Source organism: Dromiciops gliroides, chromosome 3 (genome assembly GCF_019393635.1).
Source record: "Dromiciops gliroides isolate mDroGli1 chromosome 3, mDroGli1.pri, whole genome shotgun sequence".
Lineage (NCBI taxonomy): Eukaryota > Metazoa > Chordata > Mammalia > Microbiotheria > Microbiotheriidae > Dromiciops > Dromiciops gliroides.
The window spans coordinates 433,776,348-433,788,549 of record NC_057863.1 but is presented as its reverse complement, the minus strand read 5'-3'; the positions used below and the strand labels follow the sequence as shown (position 1 = coordinate 433,788,549).

Sequence of the window (12,202 nt, the reverse complement as noted above, 5' to 3'; positions counted from 1 at the left end):
CATATATTTACTAAGGGTTATTGAATAAGATGATATCTAAGGTTTCTTACAGTTCTAAAATTCTATGGTTCCATGATAATTTTACCACCAATTAAACTAAACAGTGCTAGGACTGCTGTTTCCATTAGAAAATGAAGTGACAAATAATAGTACATTTGAAAATTAGCTTTTGAATGACAGTAAAACAGCAGTGCTTAATATACCTGACACTCAAGCAAGATGCACAGAACTCTAAGTACAAACAAAAGAACTCTCTATCCCAAGCTATCCTGGTTATAGCATTCAGTGCTAGAGATAACACTGAGACTGATACTATCTATCAGCTGCCACCACCCCCTTCTCTCTCTTTACTTTAGGAATATAGAGCAAAACTCTCCAATTGGACCACAGAACCAGCTGTGCACTATTCTTTGGTACAAGGCTGGTTATCCCTTATATCACAGGGCTGGCTAATCCAGAGACACTTTTGTCATTCCTTGAAGCTACATTTGTAGCTCCATTGCCCCTGGCTTCTGCAAAGGCTTTCTACCCAGAGGTGATAGCCCTGTAAATAGAAGTACTGAATCTGGGAACTCATCAGCCAGACCTGCTTGGCTAGTCTCCCTACAGTAGAAACAGAGACTGGGCTAAGGGCAGATGAGTGTGGTCTTACCTATGTAAACACAAAAAGGCCTCTCTTGACCATCTCTGAAGGATTGGGAATGACTATTTTTATACAGCAAAGACAATGATAAAGAAGGGATGAGTCACTGAATCACAGGATTTGAGAGTCAGAAGGGACCACAGCAGCCATATAATGTGACCCTGAGTATAGAAAATTGATTTTTTTTTCAGGGACAAGGCATCATAAGGCCGTATCAGGGAAAAAAAAAAGATAACCAAAAAAAAATGCTTCCCCAGCTGCTCTCGTCAAGATGTATGAGACTCTAGTCCTGTTTTAGAAATGAGCTGGAGTCCCTGGGTGTTTTCTCTAACAAAGCATTGCAGGTTCTTACTAAGAAAGAAAATGTAAGCTGCAGACTATAACTTGGGGGCACCCAGAAGACCCAATTATTATATCTCTGGATAGCAGAGGGACTATATCTAATAACTTACAGCCCCAAACCAGCAAACTTGTCTCAGTCCCAAAGCTGTATCTCCTAGGTTGGGGAAAAAAAGAGAGTAAACTCTACAATCATTTGCACAAGGTTGAAATAAAAATAGTTGTCAGAGCTCGGTTCCTGTTTCCCTCCTGTTGTTCTGGATCCAGAAGGGAAGGGGCCACATTCTCTGTCTCTCGTGCCATGTTCATGTCCTGATCATTTTATAGGACGTACACCTGCCTGAAATCTAAAACCCCAGGGCTAATTATGCTGCGGGTAATGGCAAGTGGGTATTCCCTGCAGTTTGGAACTAAGCCACTGCTGTGACTGATTTTTCTTACTATATTACTATGAGATGAAAGTTTCTGATAATATTTGGGGATCTAGAATTAATAGGCTAAACATAAGTAGTATGGATTAGAGTAGGACTTTCTTATTTCCTCAAGGGATGGAAAGGGACATTTAAGTCAAAACCCAGAAGTCCTCAATCCAGTTGCCCACCCTGGTGCAGGCACATGCCCCACATCCTAATTTGTGCCATTGTCCTGGTGTACCCGGGAAACCTTCCAAGGCTGAGAGGTTAGACTAGGAGGGGGAAAGTAGGGGAGGTGAGATCAAGGTCCTTCTCCTATGTGCGACAGGAAACTGCTGTTTAAGGTCTTATTAAATGGCTTTGCCTAAGTTCTTTCCTTTTCATAAAGAGGGGTGTGGATGAACTGAAGCACAGAACCATAGATTTAAAACTAAAAGGGGTTTTTAACTCAAATCCTGAGATAGGGTATGTGTACGTGTGGGTGTGGAAGAGAGAGACATAGAGAGAGACAGAGAGACGGAGACACAGAGACACACAGAGAGAGAGACAGAGACAGAGACAGAGACAGAGACAGAGAGAAAAGAGAGAGGAGAGGAGGGGGATAGGGATGGGGAGAAGAGGAAAGGAGAGGAGAGGGGGATAGGGATGGGGAGAAGAGGAGAGGAGGGGGGAGGAGAGGAAAAGGGAGGAGAGGAGAGGGGAGAGAAGAAGAGAAGAGAAGATACACAAAGAGATACTCAGGGAAAGAAAAAGAAACAAAACAGACAGAGAAGGGGGAGGGATAAGGAAAGGGGATGGAGACTCCTTTGTTACCTATTTTACTGTGATACATTTGTTTTTTTCAGGATATAAAAGGACCCACTTTGAGGAAGATCACAATTTGACCTTGTTAATCATAGGAATGCAGATTTAAGGAACCCCAGAAGTCATTGAGTCCACTCTTATTTTGCAGATGAGGAAATGAAGGGTTAGAGAAGATAAGAGTCATCCGAAGGCCCAAAGCTAGTAAAGGTCATGTCTTCTTACTGCAAATGGGGCATGCTTACCACTGCATTTTGTTATTCTCTATTTTTCCAAAGAATATTGCCAATTTACCCAAAATGATATAGTCTCCCTAATGAACTCCACTGACTTCCATACCTAGCTGCATTGCTGATGACATAGGAACATAGAATTTAGAGTTAGAAAGGATGTTAGAAGTGACAAGGACAGAACCTCTCTTCCTGGGAGCCCTTTTAAAAAGAAATCTACATACTCCCGTTAGCTACCATGCCAAAATTGGTGCCCAGTTCTCCAACCAGAGATTCCATTCTGAAACACCATTTCCTCTAGATGAGAAGACATTCACAACAAGAAGTTTGAAAGAAACTCAGATTGCCCAAACCCAAGGGCTACTACTGCTCAGTGGAAAAAACCACTGTTAAGAAGAAAGCCACCTGCTGGTACACTGGGCATTGATGAGGAATAAATACCACACAGCAGCCAGCTTTAGTGCACAGCCTAGCTTTTGGTTATTTTTGGATTCTTTCCACCAGACCTCATTTATCTCTTCTTTAGTAGAGCAGTACTGTGAGATTCGGGTCAGCTCCTCCTGATACTTATCGGCTTTGCAGTGCCAGGCCATACTGTCACCTTGGAGTATTTCGAGTTGCTGCTGGAGAGTCTTTGCAGAAATATTAAAGCAGGTCTAGAGATGAGAGAGAGGGAGAAAATGACAGAGAGGAAAAAGATCAAACAGTAATGAAAGGAGTCTACTGTCACACTTTGAAATATGACATTTCTAAATGACACCATTGTTGTTGTTTTTAAATAAAATGACTTCTGATTTGCCCTAACTGTAGCTTATTAAAATACAATTGTTTCAGAGAGGAGCCACCATCCAATATGGGAAATGCTAACAATTACATTTCCAGCCCTGAAGCTCTATGTTCAGACCATTTGTTCATCAGATCCGACCATCTCAGAGACACCATTCATTATAGCGTATAATCTATCCTTCAAAAAGCATAAAATGTGCATTAGAAAACTTGGTTCTTACACTATCATTTTCTTGTCATCTCCAGCTTAACCTTAGGTTTGTTATGCATGTCTCCAATCTCTGCTCAGAAGCTGCAAAGCTAAATTACAGATGCAGATTTGAGAACAATTTACATTATTTGTACAAAGTAAGAGTCCTGCACCTTTTTCTCCCCTCTGCTAAAATCCCTTACAAAAACAAGTTCTTCTAAGAGAATAAACTTTCTCTAAAAATGTCTCTTCTTAGAGCAGGGATTGAACCTACTAACAGGAATAGCAATTCTTTCTATCAATGCCTTTTGTAGGTTTTTGGTGGGGGGAGGTAAGGGGGTAATACTTTAGACACACTGTACCCTCTCCAACTTAAAGTCTTAAAGCGACTGTCTGCAAAGAATCCATGATGTCTTCATTAATGCTATAATGGGATGTGGCCATTTTTAATATCAAGAATTCAAAGAAAGGAAAGGTTGGGGTTTTTTTAATTAATTGGGGTCTAGAGTTTTATTCCTTACCATTTTGAGTTAGTTTTCTTCCTGTCGGCTCTTCTGTTCCTATTATTAGAACATTATAAAGGAGATCAGATATCACAGAGGAATGAACCGGTGTTCCAGCCTAGTGCTTAGAAATAAAGAGGCCTGAATTCTAATCCTGGCTCTGCTACAAATTATATGTATTCAGCTGGGAGATCACTTCCCCTCTTCAGGTCTCAGTTTCCTCATTTGTCAAATAAAGATATTGAACTACATGTTTTGCGATCTAATAGACTGTCCCTAATGTTCAATGATTCCAGAGCCTATACATTTCATTTTTTAAAATTTCTCAGGGGCAGCTAGGTGGTGCAGTAGTGGATAGAGCACCGGCCATGGAGTCAGGAGGACCTGAGTTCAAATCCGGCCTCAGACACTTGACACTTACTAGCTGTGTGACCCTGGGCAAGTCACTTAACCCCAATTGCCTCACTTAAAAAAAAAAAATTCTCTCTTTTTAGTTTGCCTCTTTTGCCATGGGGTGAAATGGGGAAAAAGTCTACCAATAACTATAGTTTATAATGTAGTATTGTGTTACAATATGTTTTTAGCCACAAGGGAGACTGCTTTTATATTGCAGTTCAACTTGCTGCTACAGTTAGGTAAAACTGATGTCTCTCTTCCAAATTGCTTACCGGTTGCTGCACGGCTGAAATGATGGCCATTCCTGAGGAAAGGGCCAATTTATAAAGACGATCTATGTGAGCCTGCTTTTCTTGAGAACGAGAAAGGAGAACTTTAGCACTGAAGGTGTCATCCCATTCAAGAACTGGCTCAAGAAACTCCACTTCTCCTGATTTGGTGAGACTTTCCAGCTGAAACGCAATAGAATAACAGTTACACAACAATTATACAACAAGGTTCACAACATTGTTGATTTTACTTTTCTTTTACCAATAAGTTACAGTTCCACCAGTCACTTCCCTAGTGATCAGTGTCTTCACTGCAATTAATTAATTACTCATTAAGTACCACATTAATAATAGCTTATTATATAATTGTTATTCCATAAAATAATTGCTTCATTAATGCCACATTAATAGTAACTCCATAAGTGCTTAAATGAATAGAGGGAGAAATGAGCACTGTATTCTGGGATGGTTGGAAAAACTTCCATTTGGAATTTGAAGGAACGATGAAATTCAGATAAGGGCGGAAAGGGTCAAAGGGCACTCTGAGGAGGGATGAGGGATGAGGGATGTGTGTGTGTGTGTGTGTGTGTGTGTGCACACATGCGCGTGCATGTATATAGATATGGAAAGTCACATAAATGGAAATGTGAATAACATGGGAAAGGGTAAAAAATCAGTCCACTTTGGCTAGAATGAGGTTTTCCCTGGGGCAATGTCTAAGTGTTTTCTAGGGACTCTTTCCTTAGGTAATTGTCAAAGTGTGTTGTAGGAACCTTTTGGGTCCCTGAGATTCTTTCACGGGAGTCAAAACTATTTTCACAATAATACTAAGATCTTTTAATGGTAAATATCAAGGGATATATCTTACATAAATTCTTTGTGAAGAGTCCTCAATGATTTTTAAGATTATAAAGAGGTTCTGAGACCTAACCACTCCATTAAGGCAAAATCTTTAATGAGAAAGAAATTATAGAGAGATATTTTCAAGACAGGTTAGAGAAGGCCTCAGATGTCAGCATGATGGTTTAGATTTTCCTCTAAAGGCAAGTCATTGAAGACATTTTATTTTTGTTTCTTTTCAGAAAAATAAAGTCTGAAAGATAAGTTTTATAATTCTTACTTCTTGCTTGACTCGATGGAATCTGACTGCCTTAGAGAGTATGTTTTCATAATCTTTCAGTTTCTCTTTCTGTTTCTGGTGAAGTTGAGTGAGTTCCTTTAACTGTTGAATCTTCTCCTTTACAGGGGCTCCTTTGAGGTTTAACACTTCAAATACTTTCAGAGTATACAAGACCTCAGTATCCAGTTGCTAGAAAGTGAAAAAGACAATAAAATGAATCCGATTTTTGGGAAAGCCTCTTATTTTATACTTAATTGTATAACTACCTTAATAAGGCCTATCTGTCCCTAAAATTAAGTGCACTAAAGATTTTTCTACGGGCATATCAGAAATAAAATTACAGTGGGCAAAAGTGCCACTTTTCATAGCATAATGATATATAAAGTTTGACATGACTCACAGGAAAATGGAAATAAGGAGGTACCTCTAACTGCTTTAAGACTGCACCACTTATTTTAAGAATTGCTAAAAAGGGGAGCAGCTAGGTGGCACAGTGGATAAAGCACCAGTCCTGGATTCAGGAGGACCTGAGTTCAAATCAGGCCTCAGACACTTGACACTAACTAGCTGTGTGACCCTGGGCAAGTCACTTAACCACCCATTGCCCTGCAAAAAACCCAAAACAAAACAAAACAAAAAAGAATCACTAAAAAGATGATAATCACAGGCTAGCTAACTGCAGCAGTTCCTATTCATTAACAAATGAAATAACAAAATCATGCTTAATATTAAATACAGACAAGTGCCAGAGAGTAAAACAAGAAAATTAAACAAATATGGGAAATTATTTGCCACATACAAGTATGGCAGAAACATTATGAAAATAACTCAGTAGCTGAGCAGTGATTTTGAACTGTTACTTAAAAGCAAGGACACGGATTCAGAAATAACATATGGGGCAGCTAGGTGGTGCAGTGGATAAAGCACCAGCCCTGGATTCAGGAGGACCTGAGCTCAAATCCAGCTTCAGACACTAGACACTTACTAGCTGTGTGACCCTGGGCAAGTCACTTAACCCTCATTGCCCTGAAAAAAAAATACAAAGATACCCAGAAACCAAAGTGTTCTCCCATTATGGTTAGCTGTTGTTGTTTGTCTTTCATTCTTGAAGAGGACCATGACATTCGTGTGATATCATGACTTGCAGTGAATTGGATTTAAGTGAGGGGGAGCTGTGCAAGGTCACCAACAGCACTCTCCTCCAGAGCCATTTGGGTCCAGTGGCAAAATATACATCAAGATGACTGGAGATGGCCCTGGATGTTTTAAAGAAATTGAGGTTAAATGACTTGCCCAGGGTCACACAGCTAGTAAGTCTGAAGTGAGATTTGAACTCAGGTCCTTCTGACTCCAAAGCCACCTAACTGCCCCATTTGTCAGATAAAACACTCAGAAGAATGGTCAGTGCCTTGGGTATAAAGCTGATGAGAGCTGAGGAATCTGAAGAGAATTTGAAAGAACAATCCTCAAAAAAATGTTTTATAGCCTTGTAATAGGTGGTCAAAGGTTGAAGAAATTAAGAATCTAGAGCTTCAAAAGCCAGACAATAAGGAAAGGCCTGATTAATAATAATCTTTGAATTTAGTAAAAAAAAATATTTATTGAACCCCTACTATGTGGAGGTTTCCCAGTGGAGATTTGTAACAAAGAGCATCATAGAATCTTTAGCCTGGAAGGGACATGAGAGTGCATCTTGTCCATACCATACCTAAACAAAGAATCTCCCTTACAAAATACCCAGTCCTTATCAAGCTTTTGTTGGAGCTCTTTAATGAGGGGGGAGGTACTACCTCTTGAAGGAGTCCACTGTACTTTTTGACAGTGTTTGGAGAAAACTGGAGTTAGGCTTGGAAGGAAGAATGAGGTTTCGATAAGTGAAGAAAAAGGGGAAGGGCATTCCATAGAGGAAAAGGGACAAAGAACAGTCCTTTATAAGGAAGATTTTCCTCTAATCAAACTGAAATCTACCTCTATGAAACTTCCCCCCATTCCTCCCTCAGGTCTAGTAGACAGATACTAATCCCCATCCATCTAATGGTCCTTCAAATACTTAAGGCCACTTTCAAGTCTCCTCCAGGCTAACTTTCTCCAGTTCCTTCATATGGTGTGACCTCAAGACAACCAACCTGAACTAGAAGTTCCTCAGCTTATCAACAAGCTTCCTAAAATGTGAAATGATGTTTATAATCCCCGTGAGTTGGGAAATTAAACACATACAAAAACTTGGATAGTACAAAATTTCAAATAAATGATATATGCAGTTAATATTTGGAATAAGAAAGCATCACTAATAACTGGAATAGTCCAAGAAAACTTTATGGGACATGTGAGATTGTTTTTTACTAGACCTTAAAGAGTGGATATGATGTGAATAGATGAAAAGGGCTTGGAATTTCTGGTAAGGTAACCAGTATAAACAAAGGTTCAGAAACAGAAATGAAAGCAAGGGTTGACCGGGAAATAGTGAACAGATTAAGTTGGCAAGAGCAGAAGGTAAAGCTGGGAAATAAAGTTGGACCCATTCTGGAAGGAGCCTTGAATCCCAAGCCATTGAACTTTTTCTTATAATAAAATACAATTACAGGATTATTTAATTAATCTGATAGTTTGTGAAGATTAGATTGGAGCATGGAGAGATAAGAGACAGGGAGATAGAACATTTAGCTATGGCCATATATTGGCATAGGGTCATAAAGGGGTATAGTGGAGTCAGTGGGAATAGAAAAGAAGGAATAGATGTAAAAGATGATGTGAAAATATGATTGAAAATGGGGGTGCAGGGAGAAGAAGACAGGGAGAAGTCAAAATATTCCTCAGAAGTGTTGAGTCAACTGAATTAACATGAGTCATTAACAGTATCATTAATTGAAACATCAGTCACTAACTGAAACAAGGAAGTTGGGGGAGAGTGAGCTAGTTTATGGAAGATGAGGTCAGTGTTAGACAAATTGAATTTGAGATAAAGGTATTATTTGGCTCTAGTTAGAAACGTCCAGCAAGACATTGAGGCACCTAGATGGCTCAGGGGATAGAATGCTGGAGCCAGGAAGATCTGAGTTCAAATCTAGACTCAGACACTTAATAGCTGTGTGACCTTGGGCAAGTAACTTAACCTCTGTTTGCTTTAATCCACCGATGAAGGAAATGGCAAAACACTCCAGTAGCTTTGCCAAGAAACCCCCCACCCCCCACCCCAGCCCAGAGACAGTATAGTCCATGAGGTCTTGAAGAGTTGGACATGACTCAACAACAGTAACAACAAAAACAACAAATATCCAGAAGATAATCGAACATAAAACTCAACTGGAAAGTCTAGGCCCCAGATATAGATCTGAAAATCATCAGGAAAAAAGGTACAGTTGAGTTTTTGACAGTGTACCAGTAGTTCAAGGAAGAGAACAGAGAGAGTTGTTCAAGGAAGAGAACAGAGAGAGTTTGGAGGTGGGAGATTTCCATATAAGAAAGAGCAACTATTCTCCAGTGTCTTGAATAAAGAAAATAAGATGTCCTGCGCTTATATCATTGCTTAAGAGATTTATGTTGGCTGCAAAGAAATTCTCTCTGGTGATTAGTTACTGAAAAAAATGATGATATTTTCCAGCAGAGCTCCATAAAGAGAAAGATAAGCAAGATGAGGAGGTGGTTGAAAACGACTTTATATAAAGATAAGTTGAAAGAACTAGGGATGCTTAGCCTGGCAGGCAGTACACAGGATGGAGAATGGAATAAAAGCTGACTTAAGGCATTTGCCAGACTATCTCTCATGCGAAAGAGAGATTGCTTCAGTCTGGCTCCAGAGAAGCCATGAGTGGTTGTTGAATGGAGGTAGACTATGGCTTGACAAAAAGGGGGAGGGGGAATCTGAAAATTAGAGCTGTCTTAATGTACAATGGACTACCTCACTCTTTCTTCCCATTCACTGGAGGTCTTGGAGAGAAGGCTGAATGATCACATGGGGTATGATAGAGGAGATTCCTGTTCAGGGAAGAGGTTGGACTAGATAACTAACCCCTGAGATCCCTCACATTTCTGAGATACCGTGATTCTATGACAGTACTTTGGGGAGGCATGACACCCAAGCAAATGTATGAAGTATCCCAACAAACCAGTGGATCTTGGAAGTTAATTATATATTAATGACAAAAAGATAGGATTTGATTGATGGTCTAGTGTTCTAATTTTACAGCAGAGAGATCCCGAGTTAAGAAGATAGCACATATTATCAAGAGAATTCCTTGCTACCTTTTTGACTCCTGTGCCAAGCTGAGGAAGGGTTCAGAGGGAGAGAAGTACTCCAATCCCTGCTATCTGGCCAGCAGCCACAAACATGACTCAGTCTTTATATCATCCACTCCGTCTGTACCTTTGCCATTTAAGGCAAAAGGATAAAGGAGAATTAGCTACAAATAGCCAAGGACAGTAGCTGAGAATGGGGAATGCAGAGAGGAATCACAGTTGGATATAGGAGTGATTTGGCCAGCAGAGGCCTTGTAATGAGCTAAGGGTATGGAATAGCTGATTACAGCAGGCAACCCCCACTCTTTGGAGCTTCAGTTTAGAAAAACAATGTCAATTATTTTCCTAGAAAAATAATTTAGACAAAATATACATTTGCATATATTCCTGACATTCTTTCTATTTAAATGAAAATAACTCTCCAAAAGTATCCTATAAACAGTATCTTGTAGACAGAAAGTGTCATGTATATGCCTGAGTATACAAACACACACAGACATCTCCAGCTGTACAGAAAATAACCAATGGAGAAAATTTGTTTTTAAAGAAAACTCTAGCACTTTAATAGAGGGAAATTTTCTCTCTCTTTTTTTAAAGAGTAATTTGCCAGGCTATTGAAATAAATTATGCAAATTGCAACTGAATGCTTTTTCATTTTCATGCTGCTCAACAACGTCCATCAATCCATTTCCTTACCTGAAACTGAGGTTTCATTTGGTTCCTTTTTTTTTGTAGATCTAAGAGAGTCTGAAGGCTCCCTCCGAGGTCGAGTGCAGACACGGGTGTAAATGCTTCCTGAAGAAGTTTTAAGTTCTGAGTTGTCTGAAATAAACATCAAATGGCTCTTAGTATTCTTTCTCCAATAGTTAAAAGCAAATATTTCACTGTCATTTTAGAGATGTAGATCACCTCCTTGTTTCATCAACTCTCTCTGTTACCATGGAGTTCTTTATTTTTATTTATTTATTTTTGCTATGGAGTTTTCTATAACATGGAGAGACCTGGTAGAATTCTCACAATGAACTTATTTTTAAACCACAAGGGACCAGAAATACGGACTCACATTGTTTCCTTCAAATAGAATGTCCTTACCTTTTTTAGCTGTTCTTTAAAGGCTGCCCACTGCTGTTTAATGGGCTTGACTTGGTTCACCTGAAGCTGCCATGCAATCCAGAGATTCTTGAGCTCTTCCCTTTCTGCATTATGATTTTCTATCATGTTCTCGGTAGCATGTATAACATTTTTCACCTTTAATATAATGTCCTCATTTGCCTGTTAATTTAATGAAGAATATTCTGTCATTTTCTCAAGGTATAAAAACATCATTTCAGGGAATACATAATTTTAAGGAGCAGAAAAATGTGGGCTAGTGAAAGTAGACTGTATGATATCTCATAATTAAGCAAGTCCAGAGTTTTCTATTTTAGAGGCAGAGTTGACCTCCCCCAAAATGTCCTGTATTTATATGATCTTCAAGGCTTTGGTCACACTTAATTTTCTTCAAAGCCTTCTTTTATTTCTTTGCCTTTAAGAAATGAAGGAATCAAATACATGACCCAGAAAGTTAATGGTCAAGATTTTTTAAATGTATTACATTGACTGTGTACAAAGTAACATCAATATTGTAAGATGATCAGCTGTGAATGACTTTGCTATTCTCAGTAATGCATTGATCCAAGACAACTCTGAAGGACTTAAGATGAAAAATGCTATCCATCCCCACAGAAAGAACTGATGGTGTCTGAATACAGATTGAAGCACAATTTTTAAATTTTATTTTTCTTGAGGTTTTTTGTCTCTTTTTTCCACAACATGACTAATATAAAAATATTTTGCATGACTACACATGTATAAGCTATAGAAATGATTGCCTACTCAAAAGGAAGGGGGAAGGGAGGAAGGGAGAGAATTTGGAAGTCAGAGTTTAAAAATAGATGCAAAAATTGTTTTTACATGTAATGGGGGAAATAAAATATTAAAGAAAAAACTAAAAAAATCTATTACATTGAATGGTTATAGCATTGGTATTTAAATACAATCAGTGGAACATATTAGAAATGAAGTATCACTTGATGGAGTGAAATGAAATTTTGGAACCCCCATGCATTTGAGACTAAAAAAAAATACTCCTCACTAATTTCAGGATCTGTGATTTAATTTGAGTATTTTCTTTCCACTGATATAAGTTATAACTGCTCTGCTTGGTCTTCAGGTTTTACTATTAAAAAAACAAATTATATTTTGTGGCCAGCGTGGTGATGTGCCTCCCAAAACTA

General features: G+C 38.8%; 1 protein-coding gene across 1 annotated transcript in view; it reads right to left on the bottom strand.

The window, feature by feature from the left end:
- The window catches only part of CCDC141 (coiled-coil domain containing 141), a 254,579-nt gene that overhangs the window by 40,255 nt on the left and 202,122 nt on the right, over window positions 1-12,202 (bottom strand). Inside the window, exons 14-18 of the mRNA XM_043990782.1 lie at window positions 11,019-11,198; window positions 10,623-10,748; window positions 5,691-5,879; window positions 4,574-4,753; window positions 2,933-3,082 (exon numbers count right to left, since the gene is read on the bottom strand). Coding sequence (XP_043846717.1) covers window positions 2,933-3,082; window positions 4,574-4,753; window positions 5,691-5,879; window positions 10,623-10,748; window positions 11,019-11,198 — 825 coding nt within the window. The remainder of the gene's footprint in view (window positions 1-2,932; window positions 3,083-4,573; window positions 4,754-5,690; window positions 5,880-10,622; window positions 10,749-11,018; window positions 11,199-12,202) is intronic.